General features: G+C 44.9%; 1 protein-coding gene across 2 annotated transcripts in view; it reads right to left on the bottom strand.

The window, feature by feature from the left end:
* ADCK1 (aarF domain containing kinase 1) overlaps positions 1–25,673 on the bottom strand; it is a 133,932-nt gene extending 108,259 nt beyond the window's left edge. Inside the window, exons 1-3 of one of the 2 annotated variants that reach the window (XM_084631478.1) lie at positions 25,187–25,673; positions 16,435–16,571; positions 8,053–8,136 (exon numbers count right to left, since the gene is read on the bottom strand). In XM_084631478.1, coding sequence (XP_084487604.1) covers positions 8,053–8,136; positions 16,435–16,571; positions 25,187–25,244 — 279 coding nt within the window. In that variant the 5' untranslated portion in view covers positions 25,245–25,673. The remainder of the gene's footprint in view (positions 1–8,052; positions 8,137–16,434; positions 16,572–25,186) is intronic. The other variant, XM_084631479.1, reaches the window with a different exon arrangement.
* Between the last annotated feature and the right edge of the window lie 1,065 nt (positions 25,674–26,738).

Genomic DNA, 26,738 nt, shown 5'->3' with positions numbered 1-26,738 from the left:
AGTTATCCCTCTCCATTCTGAAAATTTACCATTTATTCCTACCCTTTGTTCCCCATCTTTTAACCAGTTCTCAATCCATGAAAGGATCTTCCCTCTTATCCCATGACAACTTAATTTACGTAAGAGCCTTTGGTGAGGGACCTTGTCAAAGGCTTTCTAGAAATCTAAGTACACTATGTCCACTGGATCCCCCTTGTCCACATGTTTGTTGACCCCCCTCAAAGAACTCTAATAGATTAGTAACACCTGATCTCCCTTTACAGAAACTATGTTGACTTTTGCGCAACAATTTATGTTCGTCTATGTGTCTGACAATTTTATTCTTTACTATTGTTTCAACTAATTTGCCCGGTACTGACGTTAGACTTACCAGTCTGTAATTGCCAGGATCTCCTCTAGAGCCTTTCTTAAATATTGGCGTTACATTAACTATCTTCCAGTCATTGGGTTCAGTAGCTGATTTAAAGGACAGGTTACAAACCATAGTTAATTGTTCCACAATTTCACATTTGAGTTCTTTCAGAACTCTTGGGTGAATGCCATCTGATCCTGGTGACATGTTACTGTTCAGTTTCTCAGTTAATTCCAAAACCTCCTCTAGTGACACTTCAATCTGTGACAGTTCCTCAGATTTGTCACCTACAAAAGATGACTCAGGTTTGGGAATCTCCCTAACATCCTCAGCCGTGAAGACCGAAGCAAAGAATTCATTTAGTTTCTCTGCGATGACTTTATAGTCTTTAAATGCTCCTTTTGTATCTCGATCGCCCAGGGGCCCCATTGGTTGTTTAGCAGGCTTCCTGCTTCTGATGTACTTAAACATTTTGTTATTACCTTTTGAGTTTTTGGCTAGCTGTTCTTCAAACTCCTTTTTGGCTTTTCTTATTACACTTTTACATTTAATTTGGCAGTGTTTATGCTCCTTTCTATTTACCTCATTAGGATTTGACTTCCACTTTTTAAAAGATGCCTTTTTATCTCTCACTGCTTCTTTTACATGGTTGTTAAGCCACGGTGGCTCTTTTTTAGTTCTTTTACTGTGGTTTTTAATTTGGGGTATACATTTAAGTTGAGCCTCTATTATGGTGTCTGTCAAGGTTCCTTCCCCACTCTGAACTCTAGGGTACAGATATGGGGACCTGCATGAAAACCTCCTAATCTTACTTCTACCAGCTTAGGTTGAAACTTCCCCAAGGTACAAACTATTTTACCTTTTGCCCTTGGACTTTCGCTGCCACCACCAAACGTTTAACCAGTTACTGGGAAAGAGTTGTTTGGGAAAGTCTTTTCCCCCAAAATCCTCACCAAAACCTTGCAGCCCCCTTCCTGGGGAAGGCTAGATAAAAATCCTCACCAATTTGCATAGGTGACCACAGACCCAAACCCTTGGATCTTAAGAACAATGAAAAAAGCATTCCATTTCTTACAAGAAGAATTTTAATATAAGAAAAGGTAAAAAGAATCACCTCTGTAAAATCAGGATGGTAAATACCTTACAGGGTAATTAGGTTCAAAACATAGAGAATCCCTCTAGGCAAAACCTTAAGTTACAAAAAGACACAAAGACAGGAATATCCATTCCATTCAGCACAGCTTATTTTCTCAGCCATTTAAAGAAATCATAATCTAACACATATCTAGCTAGATTACTTACTAAGTTCTAACACGCCATTCCTGTTCTGTCCCTGGCAAAAGCATCACACAGACAGAGAGAGAGGCTTTGTTTCTCCCTCCCCCCAGCTTTTGAAAGTATCTTATCTCCTCATTGGTCATTTTGGTCAGGTGCCAGCGAGGTTATCCTAGCTTCTTAACCCTTTACAGGTGAAAGGATTTTTCCTCTGGCCAGGAGGGATTTTAAAGGTGTTTACCTTCCCTTTATATTTATGACAGTGTCTTTGAAAAGTGTCCATGCAGCTTGCAGGGATTTCACTCTACTCACTGTACCTTTTAATTTCTGTTTAACTAACCTCCTCATTTTTGCATAGTTCCCCTCTCTGAAATTAAATGCCACAGTGTTGGGCTGTTGAGGTGTTCTTCCCACCACAGGAATGTTAAATGTTATTATATTATGGTCACTATTTTCAAGCAGTCCTGTTATGGTTACCTCTTGGACCAGATCCTATGCTCCACTCAGGACTAGATCGAGAGTTGCCCCTCCCCTTGTGGGTTCCTGTACCAGCTGCTCCAAGAAGCAGTCATTTAAAATATCGAGAAATTTTGTCTCTGCATTTTGTCCTGAAGTGACATGTACCCAGTCAATATGGGGATAATTGAAATCCCCCACTATTATTGAGTTCTTTATTTTGATAGCCTCTCTAATCTCCCTTAGCATTTCATCGTCACTATCACTGTCCTGGTCAAGTGGTTGATAAATAGATCCCTACTGTTATATTCTTATTAGAGCATGGAATTACTATCCATGGAGATTCTATGGAACATGTGGATTCATTTAAGATTTTTATTTCATTTGATTCTACATTTTCTTTCACATATAGTGCCACTCCCTCCGCCTCCCCCCCCCCCACCCGGCATGACCTGTTCTCTCCTTCCGATGTATTTTCCAACATAATCACACCCCAGAATGACTGTGTCCCATTGATTGTCCTCACTCCAGCAGGTTTCTGTGATGCCTATTATATCAACATCCTCCTTTAACACAAGGCACTCTTGTGAACAAGCACTTTAAAAACTTGTCGCTATTTGTCTGCCTTTTTCTGTTGTGTCAGCACTGTGCTGCTGTGACAAGCTGCAAAGCCCTCCAAGCTTGCACTTTCACCAGCATTCACACAGGTAGGGACACACCCAGCTGCAATTACATGCAGGTTCTCCAACCACTAGCCTCCCAGCCTGGGACCCAGAGCACTACTGTCCTGCCTGGTCAAATCTGGCCTGTATATGGGTTTAATACCCAGTCCACCTCTCCCTCAATGTGAAGAGGACATGCACACTTGTGATAACCAAGCTGAGATATTCCCCAGACACCTTAGTCAAACGCACATGTTTAATAAAACATAAAATAAGTTTATTAACTGCAAAAAGATAGATTTTAAGTGATTATAGGTGATAGCAAACAGATCTAAAGCAAATTACCTAGAAAATAAACTAACAACACAAACTGATCTTAACATACTAGATAGGTAAGATATGAATTAGCAAATTCTCACCCTGAGTGATAAGCAGGCTGGCAGATTCTTAAGGCACAAGCTGCCTTTGCTTTGCAGCTGGGGTTTCCCAGGTTTTCATACATAGGCTAGAAATCCCTTTAGCCTGGGATCATTACTTCCCCCTGTTCAGTCTTTGTTCCTCAGGTGTTTCCAGGTGTGTTGTTGTAGGGAGAGTGAGGTACCATCATGATGTCATTTCCCCCTTTTATATCTTCTTCCCACTTGCTGGAAAGCTCTTTTGCTGTGACCTGGGTCAAATAGTTCCCATTGTGTAGTGCTATCTCTGAGAGGTTTCTACTGTACACAGTTCCTAGGGTAATCCTTGTGCTTGTGTGCATTTCCTCAATAAGCCATTAACATTGTTTTGCCTTTTTACTGTTGTACCTGAAAGGCTTCTTGTGGGTGTTTTCAACCTCACAATATGTTTCAGTAACACATACACAGCCAAACTTCATAACTTCACATACGACAATAGTACATACATGCCAATGAGATATTAATATCTAGCAGCTCAAGACTTTTAGAATGATATCTCACAAGGCACACTTTGTACAAAACATATCCTAATTACATGACAGTGGTGAATAAGGAGGTGCCAGGGTGTCACATCGGCCATGCAGCATTTCTGTACCAATGGGCAAGATGGCACACATCTAATTGCTACTACCACCACGCTTTGATGCCAGCCCTGAAACAAACTTTGTGTTTTGTGACACCTTCAGATCTGAAGGGGGGGATCTGCAGAAAGACAACAACATCCATTTATGAAGTATCAACAGTGGCACCCAGATACTATTGTGATGAGCTTGTTCGAAATGCCCCAAGGTAGGTAAAAGAGAGATTAGAGAGACAGCGACATTACGGAGAGGCTGTGTTTTCCCAGAAGGAGAGGGAACGTGAAGAAATATCACAATCCAGAGAAGGAAGAAAGACATCAGGTAAGAATTCACCAACCTGACAAAGGTGGCTGAACCAACATCCCTCATCTCCCTTGTGATCTGAATTACACGAGAGGATGAGCAGAAGACAATGCCCACTTTAGCATGTGTCCCACCAACAACAAGTTAAGCGAACCAGCAGGAATGATCAGGACCATATCATAAACGTGTGAAAGTACTGATCTCCCGGGGTGCTCCTGACACTAGACACACACATATACATTTTACTGAGCACCCAGTGTCTCCAGAGCTAAACATGGCCACAGATGACCGCAACATCACTGGATCAGTACTTACTGGCATTAGCAGCAACTGAAGGGAAGTGCCAGGAGTGCCATGAGATTCCTCCCTGCAGACTGAAGATTAGGGTTACCCTGCTTGCCAAGCCACCAAGGTTGATTGGAAGGGTTGCTCTGGCAGGTGTGAAACTTACATGGCTCATGCCAGTTTCACTCCTGATACTGACAGCTATAAGTATTGGCAGAAGGAGTGGCAAGGACAGGGCTCTCATCTCACTTGGTTGCTGGGAAAGGGCATGGGGTACTAGCAGAGAAGTAGCTCCCCACACCTCTTGGCTGGAGCAAGGGAGAGGCAAAGAGAAGTGAGAGCATCAAGATGAGGTTAACAGATCTCAGAGAGACATGGCTACATCCCAGTTCACACTGTTGTCTCACAGAAAGTAGTAAATACTCCCCCAATTTGCAGATCATCAAGAGGTGCTGAGAACTGCCTAGCTGAGAACATTAGCATCAAAAGTGGCCCATGAGGGACAGAAAAAGAGAGTGAGATTGAAGAGGTTTCCTTGGAGCTAAGTGGGAACCTGGCTATGAGTCCCCAGGGAACCTGTTTCTTTCTTAATCTGCTTTGTATTTAATTGTTTCCTAATTACTATGTACCTGTTTGGCCCCAACAGGCTCAGGAACTAGTGCTGCCACTGAGGTTTCCTATCTCTCGACTGAAACAGTGGGTTATTCAGAGTCTCCTGTTTAGCTGCTGAACAGAAATTATTATTACAGAACGAGCATCGTGTTCTTTATATTCCAGCAGCACCCACAATGTTCTGCGTACTGTCTACACTCACAGGCAGACACAGTCCCTGCCCCATGGAGTTGGCAGGCTAAGTGAGTGAGCAGCATACAAAGGGCAGAAGACATGGGAGGAAACAGCCAGTCAGAATATATATACAATATTTTAAAATAAATACCAGCTATCCCCAAGTCATTCTCTATTGGGCCATTGTCAGTCGGCTAGTTTCTTGTAGCTTTGTTAACTGATGTGGGCCTTGACGAGGGATGTGAGAGAGAAGGTGGTAACGGCCGTTTGGATCGGTCCAGGCCTGGACAATGAAACAAAAAATAGTCGTGGGAGCAGCACATAAACAGGGGGTTGAGGCTGGCATCACTGCCGGAGTAAAGGGTGGGGGTGGGGAGGCTGACAAGATAGGAGATGTCAGTGCCAGATTGAGAGCCCTGAAGACTGATGGCCTCTGTTTATCTACAGAACAGATGCAGCATGGGCAACCCCCGGGGCTGGTGTCCCTCACAAACACTTACTGCCACCTGCCAGTGCACCATGCCCCTGGAGGGACTCACCCTCAGGCTGAGAAGGCAATGCAGTCTCTCTTGGCCACTACTGATGGCCAACAAGAGGCCAATTAGTGCCAGGTCTGATGGTGGATTTTCTGATGACTCATCCATGAGGCACCAGACTGAGACCCAACAAACACAGTCCACAGAGACCACTGAATAGCTGTCAGGTAGTAAAGGCTTTCAGTTACTACTCATCTGGGGCTGGATTGGGACCAGTGCACTATAAACAAAGGACTCTGTATGCCGTTCCCCAGTCGCACTGCAGGGTCATTGTCTTCTGCATATCTGACACTTTGCTAGCTCAGCCATCCCAAGTCTGGTGCTAGAAGGCCACGTTCCTAGTTATTGTCAGCTAAAATGCTCCTCCCCATTATACTCCCCCAACAGCAAGACAAGCCAGGATACTACGCTCACTGAAGGAGTTTCAGCTGCTCATGCTATGCCTGAATTTGCTTCACAGCCTCCATATCCCTGGCTTTCCCCTCTCAGCAGCCCAAGACTTGAAGAAAATGCAGGCCATGGCACTAAGCCCTCTTGCATTGCATTGACTCATCCTGCCAAGGCACAAGTGCTGACACAGCGAGTCTTGGCTGCCAAGTGGGGAGAGTACAGCACAGCTCCAATGAACAGGACCCTTTTCTGCTGCCCAGAGCACATATCGGCAAACCATCAGATGCAGCATGACAGAGGTTAATGAGGCCATGGAGACACATGGCAAAAGGTTGGAGTTTTGCAAGGGCTGCTGGGAACAGCTGTCAAACTACAAGCAGTCTGTAGCACCGGCAACTCCACCACCTCAGCTTCTCTCCGAGCAGCTACAATGCAGCCCTTCTGCAGACCCAAGTTTCAAAGGTACAGTCTTTTTAAAACACTTCTAGTGCTGGGGAAGGTGCCAGATTGACAAGCCTGGGATCTGGAGGCTTCTGAGCCAACAGCTACAACTTAGGCAGCGGCAGAGCAAGCTTTCTCCCATCACACTGCTCACAGGCCTGATCAACTCTAGGAGAGTTCAGTCTCCCACTCAGTCCTTGGCCACTACGCTAAAGTTGCCAACACAGGTGTCAGTTGATTATGAGGGCAGGTCGTGTGCTGTGCACGCCTGTCCACTAGGAACTGAACTGAGAACCCACCACCTCTATTTGCATAGACTAATGGACAGCTGCCAGAAAGTCGTGATTTTCACTCACTACCAACCAGTGCTGGATTGGACCCAGCATCCAAGAGTGCAAGCCATAGTCCTCAGGGCTACTGGAGAGTTATGGAGATGGCAGAGACATGGGCAAACACAGAGAGAAAGCTCCAGACTCCCAAATTTGTCAATCTGGCATCTACTACCAGTTCCTTAAAGTGCATCAGTGACACTCATCTGTGATCAGAAGAGCTACAATAAACATTATTTCTTTAGTTGAAGGAGAAGGTGAGAGCAACCACAGGTTGCTCTGCAAGACACTCTTAAGCACTTTGCATTAGTTAAACCAAAATATATGTTACTAAATACTAAGAGGAGTTGTGTGGGGCACTGGTGGTGGTAGTAAGGGGATGGATGGCCCAATCCACTAGCTCTTCACCTCAGGACACAGTAGTCTAACTCCTACATGTGTTAGGTGAAAAATTAAATAGGCTTGGTAGTCCTACTGCAAAATTACTGCCTAATTTGGCATAGATCAGCACAATCCATATTCTCTACTCTGAAGAGTCCCCAGCTCTAGTTCGGCAGAGGGGCTGCAGGGCAGGGACAGGACTGAAACACAAGGATCTGTGGGTCAGGATTGAAGGGCACTGGCAGTGCAGATGGGGAGGGCCCAGAACTGAGAAACAAGAGATCTGCTGGACAAGTTTGAGAGGCCTTTGCGGAGAGGTTGTATTTTATATCTTCATTCCTGTCACTACAGATGCTATTTTTATTCATATTAATTAGTTACATCAGAACACAGTGACAGAAAGCCTGGCAGCGAAGAGTCCCTTAGATTGCCCAATTACTTCTCAGTTTCTTCAGGGATGCTCTGCAGCCCTGACTGATCCCAGAGGATTCACCACTCGTCCACCATATCTGCCCCATGTTAATTCACTCAAACCTTGTGTTACAGCCCGCACCTACTAACTGGCCAAGCAGGACAGAGACAAGACTCTCTTGCTGTTGCTAAGCAACACAAGGCCACCTGTCTTTCCACTCCCCCAGCAGCTCAGTGCACTACATCAGTAGCGCTCCACTTCAGTCTAAGCAGCAAGGAGCCTGAAGTGGGAATCATCCCAGTGGCTGACTGACTAAGCCAGTAGCTCGGTGGATTGCATTGCCTTTGGTAGAACTCTCTTTGCTTGCCAAGCCTCTGGGGACAGAGCCCTGTGCTGTGGTCACCTTACCTGTGATTTGAGGTAGGCATACTCCTGTGATCCATATGGGACACTCCGAAGAGAAGTGAGGTAGTCATAGGTGATAACAGCTGTCTGAAAACCAAGCCAGAAACAGTATGAAGACTCTGCAATAATCTCTGATCAAGCAACAAACTTTTATTAAAGGGACTCTTTCTATTTAGCTTTAGGCCCTAAATTTAAGTTTAGTTTAAAATAAAAGGGTCACAAGGAACAAAAAGTAATACAAATAAAAACATTCATGTCAATGAAAATCAGTGGTTTACACTTATGGAAAAATTCCCTGCAGGGCAGGAAACTCAGTAACATGGAACTATTAAAAACAAGTAATACTCTGTACTTCTAGAGCACCTTCTATTCCAGGCCATCAAAGCACTTTCCAGGCATTAATGAATTAAACATCCCAGCCCCCCTGGGAGATAGGTCAGGAAAATGTCCAAGTGGGGAAAATCGAAGGACAGAGCAGGGAAGTGACTTGGCCAGTGTCACTCAGTGAGTCAATTGCAGAGCCGGGAACAGAACTGAAAGAAGCCTGGATACCCAATCATGTGTCTTAGCCACAAGCCAGGCCCCACAATGTACATGACAAGCAGGATGTGAAACTAACCAGAAACAGCCTGAGGCTTGCATGTGAACGGGAGTCTTTCTCTTTTCCTCCTACCCAATCCCTGAAGGCAAATCCAAGATAGGTAATGTCAGAACAGCTGCCATGGTGTCAATTGTGATGTCTAAGCCATTACTGAAGGGATGGGTACAGGAGAGGTCAGACTACCACCCATCCGTACCACAGCTACTCCTGTGGTTTGGTAACTGATTAGCATTACAGTCACCTTCATTGGTTACAAATAGCACAATTCAGTTTGTATCCACGTAGCAGCTTTTCAGCTGTTGTACTCACACCTACTACACTACCTGGCTGTATTCATACCAGTGAGTGCTGGGAAAACCTGGGCAGCTAGCCCTTCCTCCTGGCCTCAGCCGGGGAGAGAGTGGCCAAAAGATATGCAAGCAGAGCAGCGGAAGGGGCAATGCTTTCTGGGATGTCCAATGCACAGAGAGAACCAGTCAACCTGGTTACAAAGATATAATATGGGGATCCAACTACATGCAAAAGAACAATGCTATGACCTGGTTAAGGAAGACAACCATGTAGCGAAGCTACCAGCAAGGGTGAAACACTCTTAGCTACCCTAGTTATTAACCCTGTTAACAATGTGACTGGGTGGACACAAACCATGTTTGGAGTTGACCAGGCAACTGGTCATAAACTAGGTTAAAAGTTGTAATGTAGACAAGGTAACCCTTTTCAAGTGCCTAAGTGACCGATGGGCCTAAATCCTATTTCCACAAGAGACTCAGGCACTGAGGAGTGTAAGTTTCATTAAAATTAATGAGGAGTTAGGCTCTGAAGATCCTAGATCACGTTTGGAAATGGGACGTAGATGCTTTTGAAAATTTTATCCTAGGCCTAAAGTTCCTCTCTCTCTCCACAGTCAGGAAGGGCAGGAATGGAGATGGAAATATTCAGAGCATTTTCTCTAAGTTCTAGCAGCATTGGGCATGGAACACTTGTTGTTATGAACCACTTAATAGCAGATTCTCTGTAATGGAAGTCTTTTAATCAGGATTTGAGGATTTCAGTTACTCAGCCAGAGGTTGTGGGTCTATTACAGGAGTCGGTGCATGAGGTTCTGTGGCCTGCGATGTGCAGATCAGACTAGATGATCACAACAGTCCCTTCTGTTCTTAAAGTCTACGAGTCTAATTGTAGCACGTGCAATAAGAATTCCCATCTGGATTTCAATCTCCACTACCACCTCGGGGCTCAGTCCCTTTGTAATGACAAGGGCCATCTGCAACAAACAGATCTGGGGGGAGGGATAGCTCAGTGCGGGGGAGAGATAGCTCAGTGGTTTGAGCATTGGCCTGCTAAACCCAGGGTTGTGAGTTCAATCCTTGAGGGGGCCATCTGGGACAAAAATTGGGGATTGGTCCTGCTTTGAGCAGGGGGTTGGACTAGATGACCTTCTGAGGTCCCTTCCAACCCTGATATTCTATGATTTCCAAAATCTCAAAACTTACGGGCATTTGATTCTGTGGTGGGATGAATGCCCAGCACCACTATAAACCTTGATGGGCCCCCTTACACAAAGTACAGCCAATATGTTCACAAGCCCAGCTCTCTGGAGACAAAGGAGACAATGTCATTTCTGCATTAAAAAGAGAATCACTAGACATGAGCAATGGACAAACTGTGGAAGTCTCAGACAAGCCTCAACCCAAAGCTCTGTGCTCTGGGGTGAGGTTGGGAATCAGATACAAACAGGGTTTTGCGCCTCCCTTTTTGAATGGAGGTTTCTGATATTTCCTGGTTTTGAAGTTGGAAACCTGTTAGGAGAAGCCTTTTCTTGTGATTTTTCAGCCCTTCCTGTCTCTGCTGAAGCCAGGAGCTGCAGAGGTACGTGAAGAAGTATTTGGAGAAAGACTTTACCAAGCATTTTCCAACATCAAAAAATAGCTTTGGAACAGGGGGACCTTTGGATCAGCTTTGGGTGAAGGTTTGGGCTGGTTCTTATGTTGTCTCTTGTCCATGAAGGTAATTATCACTTCCAACTTGAAAAGAACCAGCTACAGTATGCCCTGCATTACAGAGGAAGAGGGAATTTAATTAAGCAGTTACTAATTACATCGTAATCTTGAACAACAAATTAGTATTATGATGATTCTGATAGGCAACTCTGACATTGCTAAATCCCCAAAAGTGTCTCAGATGCACTTCAGCTAAGGCATAGGATGTTAACTTGATGCTTTCTGAAAAGGCAGATTCAGTGTTAGACCCTGGAAGAAGCAGAGGGCAAACAAAGCAGCTTTGTCAGATTTCTAATGCTATCCAGAATGCAGAGGTTTTCTTTGACTTGCTGCTATCCAGGCCTCGAAGAGCACCTCACTTTCATCAAAGATTAGTTCTTTGCACTCTGTGCTCCAGAGGAACTGATCTTCATAAGATATAAGAACACCTATGAGATCATCCAGTCCCTCTTGATGGCAATGCAGGATTAGTGCCCAATAGTGCATTTTCCAGCCTTTAGTCGAGTCTAGTTTTAAAATTCTCAGAGGATGGAGCTTCCACTTTGAGTTATCCAGTTGCTGGCTTCCCACTCCCCTCAAGTTATCAGCTGATCTCCCCATCTCCTGGGAGGAGGTCCCCACTCAATGTCCCTGCCTTTCAGTGTTTTCTCTCTGCTGGTCCCTCAAAGACTGACCAGACATGAGCAAAACCCGATTCCCCAAACCTGAGCTCAGGCAAGAGTTTTCCCCCAAGCCACATAAGCAAGGAAGTTTAACAAGGACAGATGAATAAGCATGGATAAATTGAGAACTGATGCAAACCTTCTAGCAAAACTCAAACTCGCCAGAGGTCTGAGGATATAGTGGCAGGTCAGATTTGTTGTCTTCCCTCTCCACGTTTTTTTTTCATGTTTACAACTGTTGCTGCTGAATTTGGCCTGCACACGTCCCTGGAGACAGTGCCCCTAGCTGCAGCCTGGCTTTGCCCCAAGAGGTTGAGTTAAGCATCCACACTTTTGGGTACTTCTCTGAATATAAGTTTTGAACATTTTGAAGTTCACCTACCATGATTGAAGCCCTCCCTCCCCCCCAGAAAATCACAAACAATTATGGGAGCTTACCGACTAAGTAGGGGTCTGCCCAGGCTGGATTAAAGGACAGGCATTATAGGCCCACATCAAGGTCCCGAGCTCCCAGAGTCACATGTTTGCAATAGAATCTAAGCCCTCATTTTAAAGAAGTCTCCATCCCTTATAGTTAGGGAGAAACACTTGAAAATTAAGGAGTTAACACCCTCTGACCCTCATAAAGAGCAGATCCCTAGGGCTGGGAAGGCAGAGTCATTAGTGCAGCAGCATAGCAGAAATTCACACTGGAGCAACCTGACCATACAGGGCCTTGTGTATGTTAGAAGAAATAAACCATTTTAAAAAGAATTCTACACATTTTTTAAAAAAAATAGAGTATTCCAGTACTTACAGGGGCTAGAGACCACCAGCAGATTTTATTGTGGGATATTCTGTTTGCGGCTGCTGCTGTAAAACCCTGTAATATGTGGAGGCAACATGGTCTAGTAGTGGATTGAGCCTGGGAGCAATGAACTGCTGACTTCTAACAGCTCTGCCACCGACACCCTCTGCGGCCATGGGCAAGTCACTGCACCTCTCTATACCTCAGTTTCCCCTGGGGTGTATGGGTGATCAGTGGTTTTTGTACAGTGAACATAAGAACGGCCATATGGGGTCAGACCAATGGTCCATCTAGCCCAGTATCTGGTTGTGACGTTGCACTCCATATGTTTTTATGAAAATATGCTAATAAGTGTGACTATCATGCAACTGGAATATGCTTCATGCAAAAGGTCTCTTGTAAGGTATCATTACAAAGCTTAGAATCTACTGAGTGTGGTCATCCTATTTGTATGAATGTATCATTCTTGTATCTGAAACTAGGAATATAAAATATAACTCTGAGGTCTTACTGTAGTTATGCAAAGTGCGAGCCATTAATGATGGTTTAAAATCTTGATGGCTCCCATCAACAAAGACAATTGACTGTAGAAGGCTCGGTTTACTTGCAAGCCTTCCTGTGAGTCAGGCCTGGAAGAACGAAGGCTTCGGGTCTCAGAGACCACGTGACCATGTCACCTGGTACTGGAATCGATCTTAAACCTGGTGCTTTTCTATTTAGAAGGAGAGGTGGGGACCCAAAGAGACAAAAGATTCCCGCCTTGTGCCAAAGATGTATAAGGGGGTGGAACAGAACAAAGGGGGCTGCAATCATGAGAAATCCCCTAGCTACCACCTGAGCTGGAACAAGGACTGTACCAGGGAAGGGATTGGGCCCAGACTAGAAAGGAGTCTAGTCTGTGAAAGAAGCTTATTGGAACATCTCTGAGCGTGAGATTTACTTGCATTTAGTTTCTTACTGTAGTAGGCTTAGACTTGCGTGCTTTTGTTTTAATTTGCTTGGTAATTTACTTAGTTCTATCTGTTATTACTCGGAACCACTTAAATCCTACTTTTTATACTTAATAAAATTAATTCCTGGGGGAGCAAACAGCTGTGCATATCCCTTTATCAGTGTTATAGAGGGCGAACAATTTATGAGTTTACCCTGCATAAGCTTTATACAGAGTAAAACGGATTTATTTGTGGTTTGGACCCCATTGAGAACTGGGTATCTGGGTGCTAGAGATAGGAGGACTTCTTAAGCTGTATTCAGTTAAGTCTGCAGCTTCTGGGGGACATGGTTCAGACCTGAGTCTGTATTTGCAGCAGGGTAGCGTGTCTGGCTCAACAAGGCAGGGTACTGGAGTCCCAAGCTGGCAGGGAAAATGGGCTCAGAGGTAGTCTCAGACCATCAGGTGACAGTCCCAAGGGGGTCTCTGTGACCGAACCCGTCACACCGGTATTTCCACAGTGGTCAATGACAGGTGCTTTGAAGTGAATGAACAAAACAGGCAATCATTGAGTGATCCACTCCCAGCTTCCGGCAATCAGAGGCTACAGACACCAAGCACATGGGGTTGCATCCCTGAGCATCTTAGCTAATAGCCATTGATATACCTAGCCTTCATTAACTAATTCTTTTTTTTAACCCAGTTATACTTTTGACCTTCACAACATCCCCTGGCAACAAGTTCCATAAGTTAACTGTGCGTTGTGTGAAGAAGTACTTCCTTTTGTTTGTTTTAAATCTGCTGCCTATTAATTTCCATTGAGTGACCCCTAGTTCTTGTGTTATGTGAAGGAGTAACAACACTTCCACATTCACTTTCTCCGCACCATTCATGATTTTATGGACCTCTGTCATATCCCCCCTTAGCCATCTCTTTTCCAAGCTGAATAGTCCCAGTCTTTTTAATCTCTCTTTACAAAGAAGCTGTTCCGTACCCTTAATCATTTTTGTTAACCTTCTCTGTACCTTTTCCATTTCTAATATACCTTTTTTGAGATGAGGTGTCCGGAACTGCACACACTATTCAAGGTGTGGGCATACCATAGATTTATATAGTGTCATTATGATATTTTCTGTCTTATTATCTATCCTTTTCCTAATGGTTCCTAACATCCTGTTATTTTTTTGACTACCGCTGCACACTGAGCAGATGTTTTCAGAGAATGACTCCAAGATCACTTTCTTGAATGGTAACAGCTAATTTAGACTCCACCATTTTGTATGTGTAACTGGGATTATATTTTCTAATGCACATTACTCTGCATTTATCAACATTGAATTTCATCTGCCATTTTCTTGCCCAGTCATCTAATTTTGTGAGATCCCAGCTCTTCACAGTCTGCTTTGGACTTAACTATCATGAGTCATTTTGTATCATCTGCAAATTTGGCCACCTCACTTTTTTCCAGGTCATTTATGAATAAGTTGAACAGCACTGGTGCCAGTACATATCCCTGGGAGACACCACATTTACCTCTCTACAATCTGAAAACTGACCATTATATTCCTACCCTTGGTTTCCTGTCTTTTAACCAATTACTGATCCATGAGAGGACCTCCCCTCTTATCCCATGACTGCTTACTTTGCTTAAGAGCCTTTGGTGACGGACCTTGTCAAAGGCTTTCTAAAGTCCAAGTGCACTGTATCCACAGGATCACCCTTGTCCATATACAGTATTGTTGACCCCCTCAAATAATTCTAATAGATTGGTGAGGCATGATTTATCTTTATAAAAGCCATGTTGACTCTTCCCTAACAAATCATGTTCATCTATATGTCTGCTAACTATAGTAAAGAACAGAATTTCAACCAATTTGCCTGATACTGAAGTTAGGCTTATCGGCCTGTAATTTTCAGATCACCTCTGGAGTCTTTTTTAAAAATCAGCATCACATTAGCTATTCTCCAGTCATCTGGTACAGAAGCTGATTTAAGTGATAGGTTACATACCACCTTTAGTAGTTCTGCAATTTCATACTGGAGTTCCTTTAGAACTCTTGGGTGAATACCATCTGGGCCTGGTTACTTATCACTATTTAACTTATCAGTTTGTTCCAAAACCTCCTCTACTGACTCCTTAGTCTGGGACACTGAAATGATAAAGTGCTAAGTACCATACTTTGCATTATTTTTAATAAGGTGGTGGGAGTTGATGTTTCTGCCATACACTTCCAAAACAAACATCTTCTTAGGTCCCAGACATTCCTCACATCACTTTCTGCTCTGGCCTACACATCTTTCCAGCCTGCATGTATACACGGTAATGGATTCTGAGATCAGCTACAGAACCTACTTCTTGCAGTCCTGCTCTCAGGAGGCACTCCTTGTAATTCTCACTAATGAAGCATTTTTAAAAAGTGCAGACGATGCAGGCTGACAGCTGCTTAGCACCAGGGGCTTGTAAGTGATGGAATTCCTGGCCTGAAGCGACAAACGTATGGCACAACAGAGGTGCAGGGCAGACTGATCTCCTACACAGTTACTGATCTTCCTTGTTTCTGGCTGCTAATGGATTCTCCAGAGAGGGCTCTCATGGAGAGGGTCACAACCTGTCTGGCTGTCAGCTGCCATGCTCATGTTTTTGGATGCTGCGATCAACATCTGTGGTGAAATGAAGGTAACACGCATCCAGGACTAGTGGGGCTCTTCGGCATTTATTTTAGAAACAGTGTGTGTGCTGCCCTCACATGCGTCTCCTGCCTTACCTCTCCCATTTTACCCTTTCCCTGACAATAATCCCCCACAAAACACATTCAGACACCTTCCCCTCCCCAAATTCCTCCCACTAAGGACCCCTAGAGACAAAGATTACAGGCAGGGTCCCAACACAGTATTCATTCAGCAACATGGTCCTTTCAATGAGCTGTTATTGCAGGGGAAAGAGGAGCCACCATCAAGGATGTGGTAAGCAGCTTCAAAGCAAAATGACTGGAAAAAGCAGTGGGGTGATGCAAAGGACTGAGTTCTGGATAAGAAGTGGATGAAGGGGATGTGGGGTAAAGAGCCATAGCAAAGTGGGTGTAGGCCCCACAGGGCTGTCCAGATTGAGTCCTCAATAAGGTATGTGTTCACTCATTGTCACAGCATCTCTCTTCCTCTTCACTGTAAATTACCGGCTAGCCCTTCTACGTGTTTAACCTCTTTTCCCCACACAAATAATAAAACAGAGAAAAACCCAAATTCCTGGAGCTCAGAGCCAACTATGCTCTTGAAATATATCAATACAGTAAACTAAGCACCAGGACTGAGCTCCTGTGAACTACATTTCCCTCTTGAGGATCCTTCTAACCCAGCCAGTAAATCTCTCACCCTACCCTCACACAACCTGCCAGGGTGCAACTTACTGTGGCAATGGCTCTGCCCACCCGAACAGCTCCAAAATCATTGGGATCCAGGTACTTGCTGCTGTACAGGTAGAAACCAGAGCTGGCTGCTGCCAGAGAGACAAGTTTCAAGGTCCTTCTGGCCATCCTGGCGACCACTGCAGAGACACAAAACAGGAACCTTCACCACTTGAGCGGAAGAAGGGAGTACATGAGGAACAATTCAGGCCAACCTTGGCCAAAAATTCAAAGTCATCCAAATGCTTCCTTCCAGAACTCATTTTTCAGGTTGATCAGCTGTCAAGTGAGCATATGAAGGCCTGTTAGGGCAGAGGACCCTATTAGTGCAGGCCTCATGGTTTCTATCTCTGGCTATGAGAGGAGAGTGTGGTCTAGTGCTTAAAGCAGGGGCCCTGGGAAACAAGTCTTCCAAGTTTTCGTAATCCCTGCTCTGCCACTGACTGGAGAGCTGCCTGGCCATGCCTCTGTGTGGGAGCTGGGGAGGGGACATGCTGCTACTTCTGGGAGCTGCTTGAGGTAAGCACCATCCAGAGCCTGCACTCCTGAGCCTCTCCCTGCGCCCCAACCCCCTGTCCCAGCCCTGATCCCCCTCCCACCCTCCGAACCCCTTGGTCCCACCCTGGAGCACCCTCCTACACCCCAAACTCCTCATCCCCAGCCACACACCCCAGTCACACCCCCAGTCGGAGCCCTCACCCCCCCCGCCACCCCAGCCCGGAGCCCCCTCTTGCACCCTGAACTCCTCATTTCTGGCCCCAACCAGAACCCTCACCCCTTCCAGTACCCAACCCAATTTTGTGAGCATTCATGGCCCGCCACACAATTTCTATTCCCAGATGTGGCCCTCGGGCAAAAAAGTTTGCCCATGCCTGGTATAGATCATAATAAGACCACAAGCCCAGGGAGAGAAGGATATTTTCAGGAGTTTAGGGAAGGAAGGAGAGTCCTAATCAAGGGGGATGAGTGTGAAAGGGGCTTGCTTGGTCCTGGGAAGGAAACCAGGTGATTTGGGGAGATCCAAAATGGGGAGTGAATAAAATGAAGGTGGATGATTGGACTTAGGTGAAATAAGATGGAGAGTGGGGATACCTGATGCTGGTGAGGGTAACCCTGAGAGTTGTAGGTTGATGAGGGTCTGAGAAGAAAGTTTGTGGGGTAGGGAGGTGATGAGAAGGAGCTGAGCGGTTCAAAAGATGGTTTGCAGACTTGATGTATGAAGAGAGGGAAATTGTGACATGTTGGAGGTGCTTGGAGGAGTAGGACTGACTTGGAGGGGGCCTAGCAAATACAGGGGTGCTGGAATCATGGTTCTGCACCCAAAATGAATAGCACTTGTAGTCTTATACCTATACCAACCCCCCGCCTCAGTGCTACAATACTTACAAAGTGGGATCTGAGTTACTACAGAGAATTCTTTCCTGGGTATCTGACTGGTGAATCTTTCCCTATGCTCAGGGTTCAGCTGATCGCCATATTTGGGGTCAGGAAGGAATTTTCCTCCAGGGCAGATTGGAAGAGGCCCTGGAGGTTTTTCTCCTTCCTCTATAGCATGAAGCACAGATCACTCGCTGGAGGATTCTCTTCTCCTTGAAGTCTTTAAACCATGATTTGAGGACTTCAGTAGCTCAGACATAGGTGAGAGGTTTATTGCAGGAGTGGGTGGGCAAGATTCTGTGGCCTGCATTGTGCAGGAGGTCAGACTAGATGATCATAATGGTCCCTTCTGACCTTAATGTCTATGAATCTATACTTCTCTGTGCCTTAGTTTCATAGCGATCAGTAGGCAGGTGCACAAGGAGCTCCGTTCTAAGCTTGTTATTATACTGCAATAGTTGTCTACTACCTAGAGGCCACAAATAAAAGATCAGGACTCCACTGTGCTAGATACTGTACATACATAAAACGAAAAGATGGTCCCTAGCCCTAAAGGGTTTACAATCTAAGTATAAAACAAGAGACAACAGGAGCATAAAACAAACAGCAGGAGCACAAGGCAACAGTGAGTCAGTTATGATTAGTGTAATAAGCAGTAGTCACAGCACACCAGCTGCCTAACCATTATCATGAGTTTTGTAGGTTTTAGTAGGTTTTAAAAGGGGATTTAAAAGAGGACAGTTACAGATTTTTACAGGGAGCTCCTCCCATCGTGGGAAACACAAAGGTGCCTGTTGAAAAATGTTCCAAATGGACAGGCAAGGCTGTCATTATTGATTGAGTGGAGGGGTGAGGGGCAATGTCTCAATAGATGATAGGGTAGAGATATTCCATGAAGTGCCTTAAAAGTAAAAACAAGTAGTTTCTGCTTGACGCAGTGGAAAAGGGGAGCCAGTAGAAGGAGGCAAAGAAGGGGGTGACCTGGCCAAAGTGACAAGCCAAGAAGATACCTGCCTTCTCATCATCATAGGGGAAGAGGCAAAAAATGAATAATCATTTATGATCCTGCCTGAGGCAGTATGGTCCAATAGTTAGAATATGAGACTGGTAATCATGAGACCAGCGTTCTAGTCCGGGTTTTGCCTTTAGCTCAACGTATGATCTTGAGCAAACCTCTTAACTTCTCACTCTCGGTTTCCCTATCAAGTGGGGAAAACAATAATATACCTGTTTCCCTTCTTCAAAGGGCTGTATTAACTACTTATGTTTGTAAAGTGCTTTGAACATGAATTTTATAAGTTCTATTATTATTAATTGAGGCATTTTAGGGTTGGGCAGTTTTGTTTTAATGTTAGGCTCTAACTAGATTTCCCCCCTCCCCAAAGGATTTCATGATGTGTCAAAAGCTCTTTAACATTCTCTCTTACCTCTAACATTGTCCTTCCCTGCTTTATTAAATGACACTTTTGATTATTCAAACCTGGAAAGTGTTTACAAGTCCACTGTACTTTTTTCCCTTCATTCCATTGATGCAGTTTTTCCTTTTATATTTCATTTATCTTTGGCAATGGAATTAGGAGGGTCAGTTTCATTTTCCGTTTCTAATCAATTTCACTCCAGTTAAGAAAGCCTAAGGCTTCTGGTTTAGATACCCAGCAATTAAAGGAAAAAAATTATCCACATTTCTTTTTTACTTCTATCACAGATCACTACAATCACTTGTGAGTACGCTCTCCCTAATGGCAGGCCTTGGGGCTCTACTTCACTCCAAGGGGAGTCCTATGACTCTACCACTCTTAGACTAGATCCCAGACTTCAGCATCCCTGTTCCACAGAGGGGCTCCTTCAGAACAGTCAGTTTGGTCTGGTTCCCACAGGAATCGGGAACTTGGAAACTTTGGCCTGGATCCAAAAAGCAATCTAGGAGTCGCAATGTTGAACATCACAGAGCCTAACTTTCAGGTACCTAGAAAAAAGTCACAGAACAACACTGCAACCCACAAAGCCCGAGTTAGGCACGCAGGCTTCCTATATAATGAATGGGGAGAGTTAGGTGCCTTAGAATGAAGTTCATAAAAGCAAGCATGCTAGGCGGGGAGCCATCTAAACTAGCCAATGGGAGATGCTGACAACAGGGGTGTGTGCTAAGCCCTGTCCCTCTCACACCATTAGGAACCTATCTCTGTGATCCATGATCCTGGAGACAGGTGGCTTAGGCACCTAAATTGTTTCTTGAGGGAGGAGTTAGGCACCTTCCTTGCTCCACACAAAACAGCCAGAGGAGGTGGCAGGGGAAGAGAGAGAGAGACAGAGGGGGAAAATCAATCTTGGGTCTCCCACATCCCAGCTGAGTGCTTGGTAAATTGTTCCATCGGTTAATTACTCTCACTGTTAAAGATTTATGCCAAACTGTTAAAGATTTATCTCCAAACTGAAATTTTCCTAGCTTCAACTTCCAGCCATTGGATCATGGGACACTTTTCTCCGCTCATTATTAAATATTTCTTCCCCACGCAGGAACTTACAGACTGTAATCAAGTTATCCCCTTAACCTTCTCTTTGTTCCACTAAACAGACTGAGCTCTTTGAGTCAATCACTCTAAGGCATGTTTTCTAATCCCTTCATCATTCTGGTGGTTCATCCCTGAACCATCTCCAATTTACAACATCCTTCATAAATTGTGCACACCAGAACTGGACACAGTATTCCAGCAGCGGCCACACCAACACTACATACAGGGGTAAAACAATCTCTCCACTTGTACTCCAGCTTCCCCTGTCTATGCATCCAAGGATTGCATCAGCCCTTTTGGCCACAGCATAGCGCTAGGACCTCATGTTCAGCTGATTATCCACCACCACTCCTAAATCTTTTTCAGAGTCACTGCTTCTCAGGATAGAGTCCCCTATCCTGTAAGTATGGCCTACATTCTTTCTTCCTACGAGTGTGTGTGTATATATATACACACACACACACACACTTAGCTATATTAAAATGCATATTGTTTGTTTGCATTCAGCTTACCAAGCAATCCAAATCACTCTGTATTAGTGACTTGTCCTCACCAAACACCTGTATACAACTGTGGTCTCCAGGCACAAACAATGGAGCACACCATATCTAAAAAGAAAAGGAGTACTTGTGGCACCTTAGAGACTAACCAATTTATTTGAGCATAAGCTTTCGTGAGCTACAGCTCACTGATGAAGTGAGCTGTAGCTCACGAAAGCTTATGCTCAAATAAATTGGTTAGTCTCTAAGGTGCCACAAGTACTCCTTTTCTTTTTGCGAATACAGACTAACACGGCTGTTACTCTGAAACCCACCATATCTAAGTGTCCCCTTCGTCCTTTCACAGGGGCCTGAAGGACATTCACCAGGACAATGTGATGGCTATCAAATCTAGATATAAATTTGTAGTTGTTGCTACCTACCCAAGCCATACAAAAAAAGACGACCACCTGTCCTCTTCATTATTTACCATTCTCTCAATTTTTGCGTCATCTGCAACCTTTACCAGTGATGATTTTATGCTTTCTTCCAGGTAAAAATGTTAAATAGCACAACGCCAAGACCAAATCTCTGCAGGACCACCCACTCAATGATGGTTCCCCATTTACAATTACATTTTGAGACATATCAGCTAGCCAGTTTTTAATCCATTTAATGTGTGTCATGTCAATTTTACATTGTTCTAGTTTTTTAATCAAAATGCTGCATGGTACCATATCAAACACCTTTCGGAAGTCTTAGTGTTGATGTAATATACTATTATCTTTATCAATCAAATTTATAACACCCTCATAAAAAAAAATCAAGTTAGTTTAACAGGATCTATATTCCATAAATGCATGTTGCTTGACATTCACTATACTATCCTCCTTTAATTCTTTATTAATCGAGTTCCATAGCAGCCAATCCATTATCTTGCCCAGGACCTTCATCAAGGGCCAGATTTTGCATGGGACCAGATCATGCCTCCTAGATCAAGCCCCGCACAGGAGTTAGGCATTCATCCGCCTATCTTCCCCCAGTTTGTGGATCATTCTGGGGCTTACGCAGGAGATACGCATCAGGCTGCCTAGAGGGAGGCAGCAATGTACATGCTCAGAGGCAGAAACTTAGGTGCCTAGGAAACTTTCACCCTGAAAACTTAGGTACCAACACCTACAGCATTTCACAGGAGTTTCATGGATTGCAGTGGAGCCTAAACTGGGATTTAAACACCTAAATGTGGGGTTTAGGTGCCTAAATCCCTTTGTATATTGGGGGTCTTTGTAACTAGCAAGGAACAGTTCATCCTTTCAATACAAGGCATTATCGGTGAACAGAAATGCGTTAAAACAATAAAGGTCTACACGGCATGAATCTTACTTAACCTTTATTCCTTCTTTGCAAGTTTTAGGTAACTGCCACCCAACCTAATACCCTAGCAGACAGCCCCTCACATTCTCTTAGCATCTCCTTGTCAAAGCCTATCCCCCCTTCCTCTATACAAAGGTGTCTTTAAGGGTTTAGCGTCCCTTTGATCCTAGGTTCAGGCCAGGGAAAAATAAACTTGCAAGCCTGGTTGGAGCCAAGCAGGTGGGCATTTCCCAATTAATGACTCCCCCAGGGTTCCCTTAAGGACCGTTGGTATTCTCTCTAGAAGCATCTCATCTCTGACATTATTTCATCACTTGTTTGCTTCTCCCCAACAATCTCCTTTGATTTAACTCATTGCAATCAAGCAGAATAATATCAAACAGGTAAACTGAGCCACATATACTTTTCATAGAAATATTACAGACATGCCCCAGGCTCTCCACAATCTCCAAAATATTTTATGGAATAGTTTGAATTAATAACATTTCTAGTCCTATTTTTTGATAAATTTGAGGCCTAAACTACTTGGTAGTGTCTCCTTTTAACAAAGAAAAAAACATGTGTGTCTCTTTTGTTTGTTTTCTTCCCTTCTTTATTATTAAGAACATTTGTCTGAAAACAGGATATAGGTCCATCCGTTCCCACATCTTATTCCCACCTGAAGCCACATTCTGCAGTTTGTGACATCACAGCTATTTCCACTAATTGGAACATCACAAGCAGAGGCTGACAACTTTAGGTGGGAAATAATCAGCAGGAGCAGCTGAGCTCTTAAGCAAGAAAGATCCTGTTTTCATGCTAATATCTCTTAGTAATAAAAAGGGGGGGGCAAAAATAACTCCAATATAAGAGATAGAAATAGACTTGGCAGAACCAATTGTATCTCAAGGTTTTCCGTAAGGTGTCAGTGAGTCTTTACCATGTAAATGAGCTATTGCGAAATCCCTAGGGGTATCTTAAAGACACTGTCAGCTGTGAAATATGCCTCTCAACCTAACTGCCTTTCATTATTAAGATCTTTGCTAATGAATCACCTGCTGCTCTTCCTCTATAGACAAACTGGCTTGTTTGACTTTCACTTGCCTTAGTCCATGATGCAGCTTAAGTACCATGTGTGTCACTTACAACCAAACTGACCTGAGCTCCCACATTCAATCATTTGACTTGTGTAACTATAGATCCTGCATTGTATGTGTGGAACAACTATGAGCCTGCTTGCAATAATTAATTAAATAAATAAATGATAATAAAATATTTAGCATCTTCACATTTTGTTTTGTGTTTGTTTTCTTTTCATTGACTTTCATACTAGTGAAAGTTGCTGGATTGACTTGGAGTCTCCAATTAGTCAGCACACAGATACTGCACAGGCAGCAAAGGCATGTTTATTCACCAAAGTGTCTGAGCCTTGCCCCGGAGAGACATCCCTTCTACACATGAAGGAGGAATTAAGTCTCTGACCTCTGCAATCCTTGGTCTCTCATCTGAGATAGACAGCAAAGAAAACCAATGATGCCTGTATAACTTTTCATATAGGCCATTAAACAACCACCAGATAACGACGATCGTCAGTCACTACGGACCTCAACAAGATGCAGACTGGGGACCCTAGCGCTATTCACACCATTTCAATGTTTGCAATAATATGAGCGAAAGGACTAAATGTTAAACTTATATATGATTTAAGCTATTTATTTGTGACTGGACTTTCAAGAGGTCCTGAGCACCTGCAGCTGCCTAAAGCCAATGGGCCTTGAGGTGCCGAACACTTCTGAAAATCAGGCCATTGATTTTTCTCAACTCAATTAAACTTTGTGGGAGGGTGCAGCTTTCAGATAAGGCAACATGCAGAGGATAGAAATTAAAACCAGAGGATGGCACTTCATGAGGAACCCTAGATCTTCAGCCACAATCACAGATGCAGCAGTTACCCTCATGGCAGTGAAAAGAAAGCGTCCAGAGTATTCTAAACTTCTCCGGTGCCCTACATTACCGGCGAAGGAGAACTCAGGCAACGCGGCAGTAATTACAATGGTAAGCACTGTGCTGTGAGGTAACCCCCACCACCAGTCTGCTTCAGGGGTCAGAGTCTCTGTGCCAACTGCGCTCCTCGTCTTACTTTTAGCAGGAGGGCCGAAGACGAGATTTTACCAGCGAGTAACACTGTGGGTGTCCCAGTGAACACGAGACAGAAACACTGAATGCATCCGCTGAAGTGAGCTGTAGCTCACGAAAGCTCATGCTCAAATAAATTGGTTAGTCCCTAAGTTGCCACTAGTCCTCCTTTTCTTTTTGCGAATACAGACGAACACGGCCGCTACTCAGAAACAATGAGGAGTCCTTGTGGCACCTTAGAGACTAACACATTTATTTGGGCATAAGCTTTCGTGGGCTAGAACCCGCTTCATCAGATGCAGGGAGTGAAAAATACAATAAGCAGTACATGGAGTACAGCAGAGGAAGACAGAGGCTCTGAGACCGACCCCACGCTGAGGGCGCCCCCTTCCAAACGAGCGCCAGGGAGGAGGCGCTACCGGAGCCGACCAGGCGGGGCCTGGGGGAGAGCAGGGGCTGGTAGCTGCGGGGACGCAGTGTGCTTGGGCTGCGGGCGGCGAGAAGAGGAGGGCGGCACAGGGGGCGCTGCTGAGGGAAGCTGGCCGCGCCGAGAAGGACACGCGGCGCGGGGCGGCTGCGAGTGGAGGCCAGAAGCGGAGACGACCGGGAGAACGAGGCTGGGGTAGGGGTGGAGGCTGTCCGGCGGCAGGGCCAGGGGCACGGAGAAGCGGGGATTGGCGGCAGGGCCGGACCCGCGCCGCCCGGCGAGCGCGCGGTCGCGGGGGGGTGTTCGCCCCAGCCCGCCACCTCCGAACCGGCCGGCTCCCGATTAGTTACACAACGTTCTAAATTCCACGCGGCGCAGCCCCTCCCCCCGTGACAGTGGGGGCCTCCCTCCTCTCTCTCCAGGGACCACCCTCCCCGCAGCAGGTCGAGGGGGCCGCTCCATGTACTTACCGGCTTCCCGGCACCTCGATGCTTTTACCTGGAGAAAACGGAGACCTCCTCCCTGCATATGGTACGGCCTCGCCCCCGCACGGCATGCTGGACCTTGTAGTCCTATGCTCGTCCCAACCCCGTAGGCCCCAGGATGGGGAGGGCCCTCGAGAACTACAGGCGTTTGGCCCTAGGCGAGTTCACTGAAGAGATTAGGAGGGGGGTGTTTTGTCACGTGGGCGCTGCTGGTGAGTGAGGCCGGCTCCACCACCACCTGCTCGTCAGCCTGGATTCTGTATGGACCAGATCCTGAATGTGTTCTGGAGCAATAAACTATGAGCAGTAAAGGTTCTTTGGCAGGAGCAAGATAATCCATCTTCTGCAATTGCTGCCAGTTTATCTCAAACAAAGCAATAAAACTGCTGTCCAATCAGTCTTTCCCAATCAAGAGTAGCAGCCGTGTTAGTCTGTCTTTGCAAAAAGAAAAGGAGGACTTGTGGCACCTTAGAGACTAACCAATTTATTTGAGCGTAAGCTTTCGTGAGCTACAGCTCACTGATGAAGTGAGCTGTAGCTCACGAAAGCTCATGCTCAAATAAATTGGTTAGTCTCTAAGGTGCCACAAGTACTCCTTTTCTTTTTCCCAATCAAGTGTCCAATGAAATACAGGTACCTGGAGTTGGAGTTTTGTTGCCTTAAACAAGATCATGAACTTTCTGATGATTTGTTAGATTTATCAAATCATTAAAAGCCCTGAAACAAGTAAACAGCATGAAAATATAATGGAAGCTACTGGAGTAACCAGGGGACAGGGATCTTGGAAATACCACAGATGGATGGGAATGATCCTCAGTCTCAGTGCTAGTATCTATCTGAAATGTATATGTGCATCATTTACTCCTTGGGGAATTCTGCGCCAAAAAAATTAAAATTCTGTGCACAATATTTTAAAATTCTGCATATTTTATCTGTCAAAATAGCACAATATAATCATGTCAATTGCAATTATTTTGGTAATTTATTTTAAAATGCCAGTCAGCAAGTAATGTCTGTAACAATACACACACACAAAGGATTCAGGAAATGTTTGTGGTGGGACTGTTTTTGTTTTGTTTAAATGGATTCCTTACTAGGCATATTAATACAGAACTATGAGTAATTCATTTAAACTACAATACAGAAACATATTTCCCCATCCCCTCAGAAGCAGTCCAAAGCCTTAGGGGAGTCAAGGGTAACGGAGGAGCTGAGGGAGAGGGAAGGAGCCTGTGAGTGAACCTAGAGGGTTGTTAAGTGTGGGTGGGAGAAGTATGGAACAAGGTTGTGGCGGGGATTGTTAGGGAGTTGGGGAGCCTGCCTCATGCAGACCCTGGCTGACACCTAGCTTCTCCCATTTAGTCAGGCACATCTACCCCTGTCCCCACGCGGCCCTGCAGCTCCACTCCCATTCAGCCCCAGCTCAATGGTGTCACCCCACTAGCACCTGAGACCGTGCCCAAGTCTGTGCTACCCACTAGCCCTTCTGAACCCTACTCTATGACCCCCCCCAGCAGCCCTGTGTGCCCCGCTCTCT

Source organism: Lepidochelys olivacea (genome assembly GCF_965140295.1).
Source record: "Lepidochelys olivacea isolate rLepOli2 genome assembly, chromosome: 6".
In the NCBI taxonomy this organism is placed as follows: domain Eukaryota; kingdom Metazoa; phylum Chordata; order Testudines; family Cheloniidae; genus Lepidochelys; species Lepidochelys olivacea.
The sequence above is the reverse complement of the archived record's forward strand: the minus strand, read 5'-3'. Positions and strand labels throughout refer to the sequence as shown.